At 42.2% G+C, this 21105-nt stretch overlaps 1 protein-coding gene across 1 annotated transcript in view; it reads left to right on the forward strand.

Annotated features, from left to right (window-relative positions):
• LOC124301506 (uncharacterized) overlaps positions 1–14415 on the forward strand; it is a 42250-nt gene extending 27835 nt beyond the window's left edge. Inside the window, exons 2-3 of the mRNA XM_046756650.1 lie at positions 8889–9091; positions 10870–14415. Coding sequence (XP_046612606.1) covers positions 8889–9091; positions 10870–12645 — 1979 coding nt within the window. The 3' untranslated portion in view covers positions 12646–14415. The remainder of the gene's footprint in view (positions 1–8888; positions 9092–10869) is intronic.
• The last annotated feature ends 6690 nt before the right edge of the window (positions 14416–21105 follow it).

Here is a 21105-nt window from a genome sequence, read left to right on the forward strand (position 1 = left end):
GTCGCGACGCTTTGCTGGTGAAATATCGTTCCGACAATGCTCGTCTTCTCCACCCTGCGTCTACTTCCACTCTTTGTACGTACGTTTAACGTATGTTGGTAGGTATGTATATAGAAACGAGGGAGATTAGAGCCAGACAAGAAACGACATCGAAAACATCGGCTTGTCTTTATGACCGCCAAGTACTTTTTACTCGGGTCAAAAGACAGGACAGGCTCACACAGATCTCTGCGTCTTTCCGCGGGAACTTTTTCTCTTCTTCACGTCACGAAGTAGGTGGTACCAAACAGTGCGGATTTTTTAGTTTTCTTCTAAATCCTACCGAAGAGACTCTGGGTTGTTTAAGCTGTACAAAGATACTCCGATTCACTGTCAAATGAAATCAATTTTGAACGAAAGTTTGAAAAGAGTGAAAGTAGGTGCAAATGGTAACAAAAATTTCTTTTGTCGTTGGACTTTTTTCTTTGACACATTTTAGCATACTTGCTCGGATGCTTAGAACGCGTATCAATCAAATATGCCGAATGATTCGTGTTGCGGCGTGAGAAAAGTTGTAGAAAAGATATCGTAACGTGTACGTACGTACGTATACGTGTAAAGAGGTAAACTTGAGTGTGGAGTACATCGATGACGATGAATTGACGGTGTATGGGGCGGAAATGTGGGTCACTCGTGACATCGGGGCCCCAAAGTACACGTTTGATATTCATGAATAAATTATCCTTACGGCAAGGTGCGGGCAAAAAATCACTCCTCTACAGATGTGTTTGGCTAGGATAAGTCTGTCAGAGAATTGCGCGAATCAATCCGGGCGTATTATGGTGAAAGGGCGGACTCGGCCATGGTGAAAATCTATTCTGAATAGCGGGCTCGATCGCTATTGTAACGACTGGGGGGGGGGGGGGGGGGGGGGGGGGGGCAAAAGCCAAAGAAAAAAAGACGGATAAAAAGTTGTTCCATATTCGAGAATCAGGGTAGAGATAATCACACGAATTGGAAAATTTGTGGTTCCTTGGGATTCGTGAAAAATTACTGCTTTTTCGCTGTGTCCTAACTCGTGGCGGTTGCTTGGCTTGTCGGCACGGGTTAAACGAAGTATACCGTTGACGTTTCTCTTTAAATTTTTTAAACAGCCATAAAATCTTCCCGTAGGGCTTGGTTAGCTCTGGTAATTATAATAATTCATGTAAAACAGTGTTCTCTCGTAAACGAGGCGTGTAATTGTACGACGAGGAATTAATTAGAAAATCTTGAGGACTTCCTTCCGTAATTTCAAATTACAAGCGTGTACGCCTACTCGAATTGAATTTGAACATGTATATGTGCCTGCGTACGCCTACCTATACCAACGTTAAAAGTAGTACTAATTTCAAGTATGAACGCCGTGACTCGATTTTTCAACACAATCACGACCTAACCGTAACATGTTGATTAAAAATATGTAACTGTAAATTAAAAAAAAAAAAACTTTCAACTCTAGGCTGTTTACACGGTATGAAATATCATCACTAATTGCCGTGTATACACACAAACGTTACTCGGTTTAGATCTTAATTTCCTTTCGCGTTGTATTATACCAGCGATTCTCGCGGCAGCTCTCATCGTCATATATATCGTACCTTGCCGCCGATGCATGGAGGGTACCGTAAACTTTGCCAGCTTACTTAATAACTAATATCTCTACCTTCACTTTGTTCATTCTATAGATATATCAAGATAGCTTTCGATTGAGCGCGTGTTTAAAGCGCTCGTTTCCTGTCCCTCGTCTTTCTCTCTCCCTCTATCCTTTTTTTTTCTTACTCTTCCTTGTCCGTCGCATTGCGTTGTGGTTTTCGAGGTGCGGAGAAGGAACATCGAGTACAAGACACGCCCTGTACTCGTAAATGCACTCGAAGTTGAAAAAAAAAAGAAAAAATTGCACGCGCGATTCATCGACATAATAATTTCCCTTAATTCTCTTCCTATAACTAGAGTAATATCAACTATCGTCCGCGCAAAACTTCCTCCTCGGCAGACCATATTATATCCTATATACAGAGAAAGTGTAATATCGCGGTACATGCGCACTTTAATTGGCACACCGGCGAATCCGATTTTGCACGGTTATAACCAAAGCGCGTTCAAATTGCCCGCCAATGGGAAACGCCGGTTCAGACACTTAAAACCCCTTCGCCTATGTTTCCATCCTCCATTCTCGTCACACCGTTATCCCAGTCATCTGGGGAAGCAAACGGTTCCCTGGTATAATACGTGGGGGACAGACAGGCGCCGTTGCTTCGGTGCACAAAAGTTCCGGTTCGGCTCCTTGTTGTTGTGTGTATATTTCACCGAGTTTGTAAAGGTACCTACACAATTATCACTTCCGCGTTGCGCGTGCCTTTACCCGCCGGTCTGCAGGTTACGTTACACTTATTCGCGTGCAATTACACGACTGGCGTTAGAAAATTCTTTACAACAACGGAAACCTCTAGCCGTAACTTGATTTTTTTTTTGTTTTTTATTTTTACTTTTATTTTTATGTATATTTTTTTACCTGTAAAAAATATTTATCACTGTTATGTACAGAAAAAAAAATGCAATATCAGTTTATATCGCGTTATGCAGCTGACCTATTTTTCTTGTTTACCGTCGGTTCAAATTCCCCTACAGCCCCAAGGCTGACCTGATAACGAGAGTGGCGTGCAAACCCATGCCAAGATGACTTTTTGCGAGTTTTTTTTTTCCTAATTTATTCTTGTACAGACACCGAGTGTTTCCGGTGGAGTACGGTGTCCTCGCCGAAGGGTATCATAGGTAGACGATGGTTGACGGTGACGCGCCGCGGCGCTTGTAATGCCTGCTTGTGAAAGTTGGTCGGTTCCAAGCTCTCCACCACCTGCGTGTACGAGATTTCTTAATCTGTAACTGGTTCTTCTCTGTGGTTACGGAATAGATATAGGTAGGTATACAAGGTATATCCTCGGTTGACAGTCGGAAGCTGGAGGGGAGTCGGTGGCAGAAAATTGGAGAGTCGGAAGTCGGGTAAAGAGTGAAATTTGGATTTCAGCTACTATAGATGTTCGCCGTTTGAATCGCCTCTGCACCCCGATCCACGAGTGACAGATTTTGAAAGATGACTCTCACATCATGAACGTGTACGTTTGAGGATGCTTTAATTCCGGGATGATCAGCTCTAACACTCGAATTTTTCGGACCGTTGAGCGTGAAAGTTCCACCCGTAAATATTCCAACATCGAATATATCTTAATTTTTTCCCCTCCAGTATCATTTGACCAATTTCACACTTTGATTCGAAAAATCGATCGGGGACTTTGGGACATTTTCAAATATACAATATTCGCGCTGGACTGATTTCCATATACTTACGAATCTTCTTCGACGCAGATCTTGAATTTGTCTTTCACTCAACGTCCAGGGTCGTCTTTCCGATGAGAAATTTCGTGATTACATACGATTAGACTAAACCGTCACGATGTGAGGATGTTTCTTCTTGCTGTCGATAATTTTTTATCTTCAAGAAAATCAATCGACACTTATTCCCGTCACGTATCAGATGCGGATCCAGCATCATTGGCGGTATAACGGATATGCGGGCCTCGTACAATACACGGCCGGGTTCGAATCGAGTTCATGTGTCTGTGACGTAAAAGCGTGGGAGTTTTCTCCTTCAGAGAATATATATATACCAATTAGGAAAGGTGCCTACGAAATGAGTACAGAAATTCGTAACAGCGCTTTATGGTTTATGGCTATTATTAAAAGATCCGTGACGAAAAGATTTATACTTGTGCGTGTGTGCGGGCGTGCGTGTTTTCAAAAAAGGAACAATTCCTACAAGGCACGAGATGTTGGTGGGATTATACGCAGGGGGAAAGATTGAGTGTCATCCTGATGCAGCTGCATCGGCAAACTTCGCCGAAACGAGAAAATATTGTACACACGAATATATAGAATGGAGAGGGACGTGCAGACGGCAGCCGCCGAAACGCCTCACGAATCCCTAAACTGTGCTTGCGGACTTACACCTACACTCGACGACATTCGTTCCTGTCGCCCACAGTCTAGGTCGTATTCGAATTACTTTACCCAGGTAAAGACAAAATGTGGTGCAGATTAATTCACACATTCTCGTAATCACTCGGATATTAACAGCGTTGCCAACCGTGCTGCATATCTCTTAAGTTTTTATGCAGTGATGACAGAATTAGTCTGACCGAGTGTACGCTACACGCGCCTTCCAGTGTCTGCTCGTGTCTAAAGGCATGTCGTATATGTGCAGAAACGTAGAGTAATAAGTGTATGCATGCGCCGCCGCATCCCCGTCACGCGACTTACAAGGTAGTCATTAATTGGGACTTGGAGATTTTTTGCATATGCTTGAACGATACGCCCAGCCTTTAATGAATGTAGCTATTATGCATAGTATTCGTCACATCCCCTTGATGAGTAACGCTGCATCTATCAATTACCGTTCAGAATCGTATGAAATCGATTTTTAATGCTGCGATAGAAATTACATGTGAGTATAAAGCGTTGACAAGAAAATTAACGGATCATAATCACGGTGTTCGTTACATTACAGTGCACTAGACGCAAAGTTCGATGCCCTGGAAGATTCAAACGGACATTTTTCTTAATTGCGTCGCGACGAAGTCTTCTTCTGTTATATATTCCTCCGTTTCTTACATGCGTGATATATACATATATAAAAGAGACACGGGGTTATTGGAGTGCTGTTGCAGTGGTGCACGCATTTCAGAAGAGTCGGCGCACATGTTCTATCGCCCACGTTGGGCGGGGCGCGAAACTAACTGAGATGAGTGTGTACGCACACTGACACGTAACGCACACGCTGATATATGAGAGACACGACTCACGCACCAGCAGCACCCGATAAAGATAAAGGAGACTGCAGTCTCTCGCGGTGCATCTTCCGATGACGCAATGGCTCGCGGGTGTCGGGTATCTCGTTGAGGAGAACGAGGGAGGTGAAGAGAAGTCGAAGAGCAGAGGGAGAGGGGGGGGGGGGGGGAGACGAGAAAGAGGAGAGAAACGAAGCTGCAGGATGCGGACATCCGCCCTCCTCTGCCTTTCTTTATTTCTCCTCCACTCTTTATGTCCCTTTACCTCCATTGTACCCTGTACCGCTTACATTTTCCATGGCTTAGCTGCCAGTGTCGTCTGCCTTCTTCTATACCCACACATTGAAACAGAGCGTGTTGTATGCACCCAATGCTTTGGCCACGAAATGTCAGGGTCGAAAACGCATAACGTGGTGCAGGGAAGATGAGAGTGAGGGGCGAAAAAAAAAAATAAATAAAAAAGAAACGAGAAGACGCGGTGATCAACCGAGTGCGCACCGTCTGCATGCCGTATGGTGCTTGAACTTCTTTCAATTAACCGCCGACTTGTTGTATATATAATACGTAGAAAGCGAGAACTTCTGGAAGAATACTCCGCGTTTATTGCGATGACGATGGACTCGGTCTTGAGAATTATTCGAGTTCTTCGCTTACACAGCGATCACTTCGGACGTGGTACGCGTAATTCTAATAATCCACGTTAACGAGGAACAATTGCAATTCCCTCGGAGTCATCATCACTCCGCGGACATGCAGTGTTACATGTAACCGTATAACTCTGATCTGAGTTAAGACGACGATGATCTCGCTTGTTAATTCTTCCAGTTAAGCAACAAGTATTCTTGACCCTCACTCAACTTCGTCTGGCTGTGTAGTCACACGGTTCGCTGCTTCTGTTTTGTAAATAATTGCGTGAAATTGGACCGAGGAGACGCGAATCGAGATTAGAATTAATAAATATAACTGATTGAAGAACGAGGCTGAGGAAGATTGCAATACTCTGAGAACAGAACTGTGTCATCGAATAAACGTATATCCTACGCTACGACTATGCGCCGTTCTCGGATCAGTCATTTTGATTGTACTAGAGTTTCGCTGACTGTGGGAGTAACCCGTCAGATGTCCGATTATTCAATGCCTAGTTTGTCGTTTGCATAATATACGTGTGTAGTACATACTTAACCAGCGACCGCTTTCCATCCGAAAAGTTTTGCGCTCGTGTAAAACCTCTCGTATTGCGATCCTCGGCACAATTGAATTTGGAAAGGACTCGAGGCGTGTGTAACGTGACGTATGTTTCTCCGACGTAAATCCGCTTGTATAACCGCGATCGAACGCGTTGCTACATTACCGTAACGCACAAGGTCTTTGATCTTTGGCTTCGTGCTATCCACGATTGATCTTCTCTTAAGATAAATCCGAAATCAGTTTCTATAGAACAACACCTAAGTCTAAGTAAGCGAGTATGTGCTCAATCTCCTCGGACGTTTTTTTACCGTGAACTTTCGCAACGCCGTGTCGGATTGGTCGATTGATCGGAGGTCCGGCCAAAATTAATTTTCATCGCAAATTAAATAGCCGACCAGAACAACGGATCGTAAGGTCTACAGCTGCCGACGCGACGGCGGATCGCCCAACGGCCAGCATTTCCGGTTGGCCCACTATCTTGCCTGCTCATGTATAACCGTAAAAACTGTCAAGCTTCATTACCGGATGGCTTGCGAGAAGGTAATGCGACGAGACAGAGAAAGAGAGAGAGAGAGAGAAGGAGATCCGACTGATTGTGAGCAACGTCTCGTTTCGCTCCTCCGTTTAAATGAAAATCCGAAACGGTGAATCGCTCGTTATCTTAACACCTTGACGACGTCGCTTTGCTATACAAAGCAATTAGCCGGAGCCTTCAATTACGGTCGTTAACAGACTCGATATTTCGCGGTGGCCTTATAATGCCAATTTAAAAACAAAACCAACTCGTTAATAGCCCGCTCTGTTTCTTTCCCACGTGAAAACAACCCAATTACCACACCATATTCATATCTTCTATGGAATCCGTCTATGGCTAATACGGAAAGGGTTCAGCTGATTCGGGGACGAGGTTGAAGCTAGCGATCAAACGTCCTGATCTTCATTCGAATAAGGTAGTGAAGGACGAAAAGAAAATTTTTTGAAATACTTTGAGCCCTCCGATACTTTTATACAGTTGTGAGGATAAAACTGAGATTCATTTTTCCTGTTTCTGAAAAGTTTAAACACATTTGGCTGCTAACTCTTGCTGCTAGCTTCAGCTTCATGATTCGGGGAGTGCAGTGCAAATCAAGATAATGTCAATTAGTGCGACTAGATCGCTTGCTCAGTTCCGAATGTTTTACTACATCAATGGCAGCTAACGACAGGAACTTCGTAGTCAAACGATGCTTGTTTCTTTATCTTTTTCCTGCATTCACAAATACTTATCCTCACTTTCCTGAAGCACCCACCAAGTGACGAAGGTTAAAGAAATTGTGAACTTGGGTACTTATCTGTATGACGTAATCTCTATGAGTACAGCTTTAAGAATTTGGTTAGAACGTTTTCGTGACTCGTCTGTGTTTACTATCGGGGTTTCTTTCGAGTGAGAATGTGGATGGTGTATGTTCCAAAATATCAGGGGACTAGTTTGTATCTGTATATGTCATCGAATGCGCAAATTGGAAATAGACGCATGGGTCTACCGCAATTTCAGATGGGGACTTCATCCGTCACATATCAATATGAGAATAAATTCTCATTACATTTTTCTTACTAATTAAATACTAATACTATTAACAAGATACTTTACAGTTGCATAACTGTGTTAGCTACTTCTTTTTACATGGTATTTCTAAAATATTTATACAAAATTTTATCACGAAACCGTATGAGGTCACTTCCTACTTGAACTCAGCCGACCCGGAATGCTCGTTAAAATAGAATTCCCATTGATAAGTTAGGGGCTTTGATTATAGCCAGCACGGCTCTCTCAGCTTCTCTGTCTTTGTCTTCTTCTCTCTATCTCTATTTCTCTCTTTCTTTCCTCCATTCTTCTCCGACGGCTGGTCACTCAGATCTTAGTCGGTCGAACGTATCCATAATACCTACTCATGAGACAAGGTCGGACGGCCGCTCCTTCTCTCCCGCTTGCATTCCGATATTTCGCAATCCACATTCCAGGTAAACATGACAGATGTGGGGGGTCGCTATACTATCGTCATTTGTGGTATCCATTCGTTGTCGGTCAAATCGATTTTGGCAAGGATTTTTCCGCAAAGAATAAGAAGATGTCGGTGACCTGTTTCTCACTTGCACTGAATAAGGAGGAAAAAATGTGAACCGACAACTGGCAGCACTGGTCGCAATCATTTTCTTATCGTATGCGAGACAGGCTGTGATCCAAACACTATGATCTGTTGCAGCGCTCGTCACTCTAGCAATTTGCGATTCAACGATTGCATGGATATAGGTATAATTGCAAGTGCCGCCTGCGAGGGCTGAGGAGCTGTCATCTGTCACGTAATCGTAACCGCTTGAATATTCATGAAGAAGTAGATACTTGTTATACCTCCAAGACTTCTCTCTTTCGACTGCAGAGACTGAAGAGACAACTTGCAGGCTGAATCGCAATTGTCGAGACAGTACGCAATCCCGCCTTGTGCAGCATATAATGGGGGAAGAATAATTAACGTATCGTTAATGAACGTGGCGATCCTTTCGCTCAAAGTGGTTCTTCAACGCGAACGGAATTTCCAAATTTGTTTCATATGTGAACGTCGCGGCGTCGGCCGCGGTAAAAGGGTCGAAAGAAATTCATTAGATGAAATCTAGGTAACGGTGCCTGGTTCGTAACACGAAACGCTACCGAACATTCACAATTCTAACGATATATTCTCGCCGTAGAATGAATGAGCCGCGAGTTTTTCGTCGTCTTCAATCGACCCGTCGCTTATCGTCAGTCGACGTCGTTGACGGTGCTGACACTCGAGCTGATGTATACCCATTTTATCGTTCCAGGTGAACTGTACGTGGAAAACCTTGGAGAACAGAGGATGGTTACGATCAGGATGGGATGGCTTTGGGTCGAGGGAACCCCGATGAGGCTTCCTCTCAGAGCGCTGAACCTGCGCCAAGCAACTCCAAGTATATGCCAGCCCCACGACTCCGCTCTTGGTTTCACCTTGAGCAATACCCAGAATGGCACCCTGGCTACGTTTTGGGTGAGCTGACGAGTTTTAGGAATGAATGATCTCTGAATGTGACGTCGAGGTGCATGCCTCACGGCATTTCCATACAAGCATCGTGCATGGTTAGCGTAATCGCGTAATGCTCCAGTCACGTAACGGAATAATAATCAAGACATAATCACGCACCGCGAGAGTTTGCTCGGCGCGGTTTCTGACCTAGGGGAACGAGTTGAACTTCTTTGCTAAGATGCACCTGCAGAACGTGCCCGTGTCTTTTTTAGACATCGTGACTTGGCAGCAGTCCATGATACGTCTGATCGAGATGCTTGTACGGTCGTTTCTCGAGACGGAATACCAATAAATGATGATAATACAAAGTAAAAAATCGCACGACGCTACGCATTCCAAGTCAATCATGCGCACTCACTCACACTGGCAACAATACCATGCTATTCGTACATTTATAGACGGACTTGAATCCTGGTATGTACAACAGTTTTCTCGGTTTCGTTTTATACGCGTTTCGTGGGAAACGTTTTTACGTCCGGAATATCTCAAGCACCGTTGCAAAAAGGCTCGGAATGATATTTGCTGGACATCTGATCATCGCTAGTTTTTTTTCTAAGCTACTGATATAACAATTCGATGCAGTAATTCTGAAAATTAAACTTGAATCTTCTCTAAGGTTTATTTTTACCGATATTGAAGTACCCCCGTATGTAGGTACATACTAGGCCAAAAAATCATTTGCAAGTAAACATACAATCGAGGCATTAAACTGGTGATTGAACCCAAGGTATCTTGCGCGTGTAATGCCTTTGAATGATCCGATGCTTACGTAATATCAAGTTGTATATCTACGCCGAGCACATTGATAAGCGGGCACGTATGTAATTTTGCTGATATATAACTGATGAGTTAAAACTAATGGCTTTGTTGAGAAGTCAAGGTCGTCGCCGTCGTCCTCTCTTCCATAAGATCGTTAAGATACAAGCACGTCTATGGTTAGCGTGGGAGTCCGAGATCGCTCTCCCATGACCCATTGTTCAGGATCTTCTCTTAATGCGTATGCATGTATATTCACTCTACACACTTTTCTATCCAGCTGTACACGGCGAGACGTATCTCTGTTGGCCATGTGTGTTTCATTAAGTACAAAAAAAAGTTTGAACTCTCCGAGCCCGCGAGAATGAATCATTCCACTCGAAAGATAGCCTCTCTGTACAAATACGGATGTATCGTGCGAAGAGCGCAACGAGACTGCAAGATAAATTTGATGTTTTATAATTGGTAATTAATGAATCGACGATTTATGTTGGTTTAATCAATACTGGACGAAGCTCAGTAATTCTGTTCTGTATAATCTAATCGAGATCAACGACTTGTATCCACCAACGAGTCTTAGCAACACAATTGTTACCAAACATTTATATCGTTGAACAATATAGACTAGCGGGTCGGAGGTGCACGATTCCTGATCCGGACGCTTTGTAATTGGCGACCGCGACCTTGCAATTACCAAGCAGAAAGTCGCGGGTTCATCCAAGTTTCACATCCGCCGAAAGAACGTACGATGGCGTTGGCATCGGAAGTCGGTTGAATTCTACGCGTAACGTCGTCATGGTTCTCCTGCGATGAATTGTGCAACGTGAAACTTTCCATCGTTGTTGAAACAGTTTTGTTGGATTGAAAAATTTATCGTCGGAGTTAAAATTTTAAAAGCCAATGCTTGAGCGAAACAGTCAATCAAGACTTTTCTCTGCGATATCCGTTCTTTACCCAATGAATCAATCGAGCTTTTCTCTTTCCAGGCCGACACAGAACCCATCTACTGGTCCTGGGTGCGCGCTATCGCTGCTGAACTCGTTAGACAAACACCGTTCCGGGCTCAGCGCTGTTTGAACTTCCTTGAGATCCTGACCATCTGCCCTCGAGGTCCGGTGCCGCTACCGGACAGTCCCACCGAGTCCAGAAGGCGGTCTCGAAGCGAACTGCGCTCCTGGTTCCGTAACTCTTCGAAGGAGCGAGAGGTGAACAGTTCGATCACGTCAGAGGAACACCAGAGGAGAGCCAAGAGCGAGCTGCGAGGATGGTTTAGCAATTCGAGCGACGAAGACGTCCACGTGGAGTTTCGCAGTATTCCTCATATACTCCCGAAGGAACCTGCAGCCACGAGGCCTTGGGCCTTTAGCGAGAGCAGCGAGGGTAGCGACGACAGCTTGCCCTGGGGTGGCGGCCAGTCGAGCGTTGACTCCGTCGACTCCGTCAACGGTATCTGCAAAACAGTTCTTCCAGAGCCGGAGCTCAAGGAGCAGAGGATACAGAGGTACAAGGAGGCGAGGCGGAGGGAAAACGAGGCCCGGAGTCGCAGGGTCGTGGAGGAGGATGCCCGGCGCCGAAAGGCCCGGGCTGAGGAGAACAACAACATCGTGTCTCTCGCCAAGTTAACAAGGATTTGCCGCTCTGCCGAGAGTGAGAAAAACGTCGAGACCAACAACAATAATAACAGTAATAAAAATCACAACATAGTCCTGTTGACTTCGACGAACGGCGTGCGAGCTACGCGCAGGAACGTTTCGGTGTCGCGTGAGAAATTCGCGAAAGATGTCTCCTCGTGTGGTTTGACCACGGTGCGTCAGAGGTCACCGGAGTCGAGGACGACGGCGATGACGAACGGCTCGATTCTCGAGGGTGAAAAATTCGAGGCGATAAAGTCGTCGCTAGTCAAGGTGTCGGGAAACTTTGTGCGGTTCGAGGAGCAGGGGAACCTGGCCAAATCCGCGAACCTCATATCGAGCCAACCGAAAACTGATTCAGTTTCCTGCAGCGTCGGCGAACGCAGAAGCCGCGCCAGAGAACGACGCAGTGTCCGAGACAGGGGCATGACGACGTCGATTAATCACTCGTCGAACGTCGATACGCAGGTCGAAACTATCTGCGATCGCAACGAACGACTGGCACCAGTTTCGTCCAGGATTCCGATATACCAACAAGTACAAACTCCACCATTCGAAGTCTCCGCGGCCACTTTGACCTCCTTGCCCACCTTGTCCTCGACAAGATCCTCAGCACTTAAACACAGAGAAACGGCCCAGCCGAAATCCCCGACCTCCTTTTCCCTCGCCCCTGAACCATCCGAAGAGGCGATTGCCAGGCTCCTGAAGCGGTGTCAACGCGTCGATCACTATGTTCCGGTTCGCGACAAGCTCACGCTTTTCGAATCGTTGTCGAGACTCGGCGGCCGGCTCGCAAGAAGCACCGAGGACCTCGGCAGGGCCAAAGCAAATCCTAGTCCCAGAGGAAAGCAACGGGCGCGTTCTCTTCACGACTTGAACAGAGCCACCAAGTCCGTTCCGGTTAGAGAAATGTGCAGGTTTTTCGAAGGGGAGAAATCCACCGAGGAAACTAATGGCCATTTGCATATACAGAGGCCCAAATTCTGTAGCGACTCTTCTTTGACCAGCCGGAGTCGGACGTGGAGCGATGGCGGCGTTGTTGCTAATCTTAGTCTATCAGCCCCGAGTAGTACCACGAATAAGAAGTCTTCGACGAAATCGACCGGCAGGAGGAGGCAGTACGTTAAATGAACAATCCGATAAACGGAAAAATGTTTGAATTGTGTTTTGTTTCTTTTTGTATCTGTCGAAAAGGAATCCATTATTTGTTGCTATTGAATACACCTTTAAAGGGTGGATTTTTGCGGTAATGGAGTGTCTTGAAAGAATTACCAATGAGAAGTTAACATTATTACGGCAGCTGAGTAATCTTTACATGTATGATGATAATAAAATATCATCGATGTTCGATTGTTTAGCTTAGATTTTGTTCTGGTTTTAATTATATATTCTTGATGTCCCGAAAAGTCACTTCTGTAACATTTGGAAAATCACCAGTCGCGGGTGGTACTTTGTTAATGTTTATTTTTCACGCATCAATCACCAAAAAAGCTACCAGTGCTCATCCAGCGGTGCTTTTTTCCGAACAATTAACGATTTTTCGTTCACCACGGCGACTGCGTTTATTTTGACTGATGACAACTACCGGAGTACCAATCACAGCGTTATCACATGATTTTACTTTGGTGGATCAATCAAACGTTGTTATATTAAAATTTGGCTGTTGGATAATTCCTTCAAGGCACCCCAGTTCTTGAAAAGATACTATTTTGCACATATTGTGTCTTGTAGAACGTATCGCTTTAAATGAAAACTGATAGGTTTACAGGGAAATGAAAAGTACGCGTGTGTCCGAAACGACGTTGTCGTCGCAATTGTCAGATACTGTGCGTTATGTTATTATCGGCAATTATTTACCGCCATTTCGTGTTTCTAATTTTATAAAAATATTTTGTACAATAAATTTTTCTTCGTTAGATTGAAACTGCGAGGAATAGATAGAAGTAATCAGTTTCACAAAAGTTGTTGAATTTTCATGTGGACAATAATTTATAAAAAATTGAAAGAGACTGGTAATTTACGGGCACTATTTATTATACGCGACGTTATTACACGTAGCGTGACCTGGATTCGCTGGGTTTCTTTCCCGTTCAGTTATCTTTGTACATATTAAATTAAATATTTACTTGTATCAAGATTGAATACTTGTATAACTACTCGCAGGAATCGTAGACAAGTTACTTTTAAGAAGAATAAATTTCCAGTATTGACTTCATTCTGTATACATATGTACACATAACTTACAACCTGCCGAGATAGGCGAGAATTAGGCAACAACGCCTGCATATATAATTCGATAATTTGCTGTACTGTGAGCAAAATGTTTAAAGAAATTAATTTCTGTTAGCTAGTTGATAGGTCTACGTAGAAATATTATAATATCGCGGTAACGCTCTTGTAGCCATTTTCACTTTTTGCAGGAAACCACCTGTATATATATCGGAAGTGTGAGTCAGGACGAGTGTGTTTATACGTTCTACATATAATTAATAGAATACATACTACATGTTAATTTCTTATCCTATTTATTTATTGTATTGTACCGCGACCGGTTAAATTCGTTCAAGTATAAATTCTCGACTTACTGTCGAATATCAAAAATTTAATAAGCTCAGGCAAATGCTATTTTTTTTCCCACATGTTGGCACTGCTTTTTGAATCGGAAAATATTCTTTCTTCGAATACTCTACATTAAGGTATATAACGTTCGTTAAGTGTGGCTGATTGGTTGCGTAACACGTTTAATCCAAGGTACAACGGAATAGATGGAATTCAATTTCCGAATGCCCCACGATTAAGAAAGAACTAAAATAAATTGAGAAAAAAGAGAAGAAAAAAAAACAAGAATAAAAAAGTAAAATTAAAAATATTGTTAATTGAATAGATATTATACCTCAAAATTTATAAGACTGTGGCGCAAAATTAGAAAACTCTGAAAGGTCGTAGAGAATTTTTCGAATGAATGAATGTAGAAATGAAACAAATGACCAGGTTCTTTTTAAAACGAAAGTGTGGCTGCAGAGTATTTTTGTGCAACGGTTTATCATTGTTTGACAGTGAACTGTGTGTAGTGTAAGCGCTTGAATGTTATAAATTTCGTGTAAACATTTTTTTTATGTAAGTAAATGTCAATTGTTTGACCATTTAATCGTTATAATTTGTTTGTTTGACTTAAGTCGTGTTTTGTTGACAATAATTAGCCGACGATTTGCGGCAGCGGCCAATCGCCAAAGAGGCCCTCTAGTCCCTCCTCCACAATGTATTTATAATAAATAATAACAAATCCCCCGATCACTTGTCGATTTTGTTCATATATGACTAGTATCATTATCAATACCACTACTATTATTATTATTATTATTATTATTACTATGAATATAATATTATCATCAATAATTATTACTATGAACTATTATTTGTATTTACGTTTGTTGTAATAAAGGAACGAATAATGGCCGTTACATAAAGTGATTGTTGTTAGAAAGTCATCCGTAGCCTTGGTGCATTAAAGCGTACGCTATTTCGTTTATTACGACTATACATGCCGACATCAACCGATCCAACTGGTGAACATATCCGCAAGACGGTGGTATGTACGTACGTAAGTTCGAACGTAATATGTAGATATGTAGATATACGTATGCTGCATGAACTCGAGTTGCACATGCGAGTATATCGGAATCATGTAACCATTATTTCAGGCTAAGAGACTTTTCAAACAAGAAGCAATCGATAGTATTATTTGATTAAAATTAAACCTGTGTAGGTAATACATTATTGCAATCGACGCAACTCGCTTCAAAATTCACGACCAGTGACGTATAATTGTGCCGAACTTGAGATAATAAAATTAATCTGTTATATCGCCATAGGCTGACCAAATTGGAATTGTCGAGTTTTTGATTAACGTCAATGAATTGTTCCCGAATACAAGTGGTTCGGATATGACTTTTCTATTCGTCATCAACGTGTATATCTGATGATTAATTCGCGTAACCGAACGATGGTCGTAATGATTATTGTAAAAACGTGTGCAGGTTCGTATTTTACAGAAATCATAATTGAACTTCGTTCGAAACTATTTGGGATCACTCGGCCGGAGCAGATGAGTGGTTATAACCCAGGGATAACGGTACGGCTATTATATTTTCCAGTCGACAATGCACATATATTTACGCCTCAGTTATGCTTATGCGTTATTACGCACGTACACTTTCATGCAAGACTAGCTGTAGAGCTTAACGATTATTTCCTTTGCTTTACTTCAACTAAGTCCAAAGTATGTAGCTAATTAGCACTCGGAAACTGAAGGTTTTCTTTCGGATAGTTGTTAATTTCACGTGCTAATGTGAAATAACCGAATGAATGCTCACAATCCTTCCTTAAGTTGTTTGATCGTATACGCGTTTTATTAAACTTGCATCCTTGTCCTTGTTCGTTTCGTTCTTATATCTTCTCTCCTTAGCAATTTTTGCCACCCGACAATTCGATGCTCACTGTGTTTTTTTTTTCCAAAATTTCTAGTAGAAATGAAAAACATCAGGATTACAGTGTCGCCTTATTCGTATCGAGGAGCGTATAACAGTTACAACAGTTATTCGATAATTACCCACGATTTTCATTTCGAGTGCTACATACAATGAAGGTTTTTTTTCGTTTTTCATTCCCTAACTAATTGTAACACATTGTCAATGGATGTACCATGTTGGTTTCGTGTAATTGCTAAATTGTTATCCTCTGTCGAGTCACGTATCACGCTTCAAAGCGTCACGGCTGCAATTCCGTTACAGTCGTTATTTGACGCGCGATGTTTTATTTCTATAATATCCATTCTTGTTTTTACACCGATCGTCATAATGACATCCATGATGCATCGTTTTACAACTGTACAAGAGAACTTTTGCCAGGGATTACGCACCTAGATTTTTGCAAATTCATTGTAGAATAAAAATGTTCAATTAGTCCAGTACAGCTTGAAATTTCGCTCCTAAAAATTGATACGTAATTATTGTAAGATTGTAGTGATTTCTTCGGCTTTGTAAAATTCCTTCTCTGATTTCAGCGAATTTGATACCGTTTCCCGTTGAATACTTATCGTCTCTAGTCAGATTTAGTCGTAGGTACACGGAGAGAAAAATCTGAGAAAAATTAGCCTGCTGTTACTAATCGTGATGTAAAAGACACCTAATGCAGTTTTCATTGATGCATGTTACAAAAATTATGGGTTTTTATGAAAAAAATTACTACCTTGCTTAAAAACTATGTATTTCGGCAGCACAAAATTTAAAATGTGACGACGCATTTTTCTGATGCAGCACGGTAAAACTGCATTAGGTGTTTTTTACATCACGATTATAGTAACAGCAGGGTAATTTTTCTCAGATTTTTTTCTCCGTGAACGCTACTCATTGTCAGTTGGTGCTACAAGAAACTCGGATAATAGGATCACTGGCCTTGATATCGTATCGAGTCAGCACCACCAGCGACAGATTCGACTCAGGTGTGCGTGAATAAACATATGTGTAGAGAATAACTTTATATCCATATGCAATGCAGGTACATACATATGTATAGATATACGTAGAGAGGTGATTTCGGTTCCGGCCTATGCAGTGCAATCTAGATCGAACCTTTATGCATTCACGTTGGTACCTCTCTCCCCGTTACTTTTGTTTCATCGAGCTTCGAAGTTTGTCACACGCGATACTACAAGTATTACTGCGACACTGAGGTCACGAGGAAAGACGTTCTGGCTCACACGCACTGTACGATCTTACAGAATACAGAAACATCAATCGAGATTATTTTACCATGCACAGTCGCGGCAGACTTGTATGAAAAAATATTTTTCGCTTTTCGAATAAAAACTATCGATTACACAGACGCTACGCGAACGTGAGTTTTGAAAAAAATAAGTTAAGCATAGTCTGAAGGAACTGTGGTGAGCGAATCGAAAGTAATAGCCGCAAAACAGAAAATATGCTTCGTAATTGCCCAGCTACTTATCCTACGATGTTGTAGTAGTGTTTTTTGCGACCCTGAGAGATCGATTAATCGGAAAAAGAACCTACAAATCCAGTACTGGATTGAGGAAGAAGCTTTGAGAGGCTGAAGCCCCGGGTCCCGCCTTGATAGGGGCTCCGTCTTAGGACATAAAATTTTTTTTAGGAAACTGATGTGTGTTCTGGAACATCGTGCAATAAATCACCATGTTTGGGTGAACCTTATTTCTGTTATATTACAATACATTCTTATTCCATAAAAACCATCAAATTGAGCTCGATGACAATGAAACAATTTTCGATACCAAAAAATTCTCGATGTTGATACGAGACAAAAAACACAGGACTTTAGTGACCAATTGAGACTTGAGACCTAATACATAAGACTTGACACATGAAGAAAAGACATGACACGTGACACATTACAATTGACAAGAACAACAATAACAAACGCGAGAAAAACTGTAAACAGAAATTTATCTGCTGTTTGTTTGGTCCTAGGCTTTTTCCGATGTGATTTTTGCGTGATTGAAGGTTAAGTTGGTGCAGAAAGTATCATACAATTCAATTCTGAGACGGAAGAACTTTACTTAAAAAAGTAAGGTTTTCGGTTTTTGGTGATATTTTGATGTTTTTGCAAAATGCTGGAATCAATTCTTCGCTGTACTATATCGACGTGATTTTGCAATAGGAATGGATTGCGCGAAGTCCGAATACGCTAGGATAACAGATGCAAAGGTGCAGCCGAAAAACGAAGAAATTTCACAGTATTTCTTCAGCTGTTGGTCTTCTGCTGTCCTACGTGTCTATTTTGCACCTGTGGGGGGATCCGATTTCTCTTACGAAACTGCAGAATGAGCAATAATTATCCTATGAACGACAGATAATAAGTTACGGCCGAAAATCATGAAATTTGCGATGGGTTTTCAAAAAGGTAAGGATGGAAAATCAAAAATTGATGCATCAATGTTATGGTTGAATCAATGCGCCTGAATTACGGTACGAGTGTTCGAGTGTCAGTGTGTGTAGTAATTTAAGTATCTGAAAAATAGTATTGAAGTGAGAAACGAAGAGAATTCCACAAAAATTAAACATTACATGAAAAACCTAAGTATTGTACATATGCGGAAATGAGTGTGCAGTATGCATTGTATTCAGCAGAATATGCATGATCTATATCAGATAGTTATTATAAGTGAAACTTCAGTTTCGGTGTATAGGTGCAACATACCTCTGTAGAATACAATGTATGATCTATGATAAAGTACTGTCTGTATTTTATGTAACCTGTATTGAAATAAACAGAAAATTAATTTTAACCGTATTGTTTTGAATTTCCCCATCTGTTGGTTCTTTTGCTGTTCTTGATCTCTCGTTCACACTGCCACGGTTCCGATGAGTATGACAAGAATCATACCAATTCATTGCGAGACAAAAAATAATTGGGCCCCTTGCGATGTGATGTGAATTTGGTCGATTTTGAAAAATATTTAAATCAATTTTGCGATGCTTCACATGGAAAGCAATATTGCATGCGACTTCAGTTCTGCGCAGCCCGAGGACGTTGCGCGGAACGGAACGCAACTGACGTTCAAAAGACGAGTCTGCCTATTATTATTGCATTGCTGATAGTCGTATGCTTTTCATGTAACTTTGCTGAGCTCCTGCGGGTCCGATTGGTCAAAAAGGGTCATACGGATCGAATGGAAAACCTGTGATTTTTTGCTCGTAGATACAGTAGGGCTTAATTTCGCCCCATTGCATTTTTGGCGAAAACTTTCGCGATTTTGAAAAGTGCTGGAATAAATTCTATCATGCACTATTCCAACGTAATTTTGCGAGAGAAATCGATTGGGCGCAGTCCCAATACGCTGCGATCAACGGATCCAAAGTTACAACAAAAAACGAGATCCTGTGTTTTCGACGTTTTTCAGCAGGTGCTTTTTTGCTCGCCATTCCTCTCCTGTTGGTCCTACGCTCTTTTCGCTGCGATTTCTGAGTTCCTGAGAATCCAATTGGTCGAATAAGAGTCATTCAAATCGAATCTGAGACCAAAAGTTTTTTGCCCAAAAAAAAAGTAAGGCTAACCCCTTTGTGTTTTTGGTGAAAATTTTCGCGATTTTGAAAAGTGCTGGAATAACTTCTTTCATGCACTATTCCGACGTAATTTTGCGAGAGAAATCGATTGGGCGCAGTCCCAATACGCTGCAATCAACGGATCAAAAGTTACAGCAAAAAACGAGATCCTGTGTTTTCGACGTTTTTCAGCAGGTGCTTTTTTGCTCGCCATTCCTCTCCTGTTGGTCCTACGCTCTTTTCGCTGCGATTTCTGAGTTCCTGAGAATCCAATTGGTCGAATAAGAGTCATTCAAATCGAATCTGAGACCAGAAGTTTTTTGCCCACAAAAAAGTAAGGCTAACCCCTTTGTGTTTTTGGCGAAAATTTTCGCGATTTTGAAAAGTGCTGGAATCAATTCTTTCATGCACTATTCCGACGTAATTTTGCGAGAGAAATCGATTGGGCGCAGTCCCAATACGCTGCGATCAACGGATCAAAAGTTACAGCAAAAAACGAGATCCTGTGTTTTCGACGTTTTTCAACAGGTGCTTTTTTGCTCGCCATTTCTCTCCTGTTGGTCCTACGCTCTTTTCGCTGCGATTTCTGAGTTCCTGAGGGTCCAATTGGTCGGATGAGGGTCATTCAAATCGAATCTGAGACCAAAAGTTTTTTGCCCAAAAAAAAAGTAAGGCTAACCCCTTTGTGTTTTTGGTGACAATTTTCGCGATTTTGAAAAGTGCTGGAATAACTTCTTTCATGCACTATTCCGACGTAATTTTGCGAGAGAAATCGATTGGGCGCAGTCCCAATACGCTGCAATCAACGGATCAAAAGTTACAGCAAAAAACGAGATCCTGTGTTTTCGACGTTTTTCAGCAGGTGCTTTTTTGCTCGCCATTCCTCTCCTGTTGGTCCTACGCTCTTTTCGCTGCGATTTCTGAGTTCCTGAGGATCCAATTGGTCGGATAAGGGTCATTCAAATCGAATCTGAGACCAAAAGTTTTTTGCCCAAAAAAAAAGTAAGGCTAACCCCTTTGTGTTTTTGGCGAAAATTTTCGCGATTTTGAAAAGTGCTGGAATAACTTCTTTCATGCACTATTCCGACGTAATTTTGCGAGAGAAATCGATTGGGCGCAGTCCCAATACGCTGCAATCAACGGATCAAAAGTTACAGCAAAAAACGAGATCCTGTGTTTTCGACGTTTTTCAGCAGGTGCTTTTTTGCTCGCCATTCCTCTCCTGTTGGTCCTACGCTCTTTTCGCTGCGATTTCTGAGTTCCTGAGGATCCAATTGGTCGGATAAGGGTCATTCAAATCGAATCTGAGACCAAAAGTTTTTTGCCCAAAAAAAAAGTAAGGCTAACCCCTTTGTGTTTTTGGCGAAAATTTTCGCGATTTTGAAAAGTGCTGGAATAACTTCTTTCGTGCTCTATTCCGACGTAATTTTGCGAGAGAAATCGATTGGGCGCAGTCCCAATAGGCTGCGATCAACGGATCAAAAGTTACAGCAAAAAACGAGATCCTGTGTAT

Source organism: Neodiprion virginianus, chromosome 1, assembly GCF_021901495.1.
Source record: "Neodiprion virginianus isolate iyNeoVirg1 chromosome 1, iyNeoVirg1.1, whole genome shotgun sequence".
Classification (NCBI taxonomy): domain Eukaryota; kingdom Metazoa; phylum Arthropoda; class Insecta; order Hymenoptera; family Diprionidae; genus Neodiprion; species Neodiprion virginianus.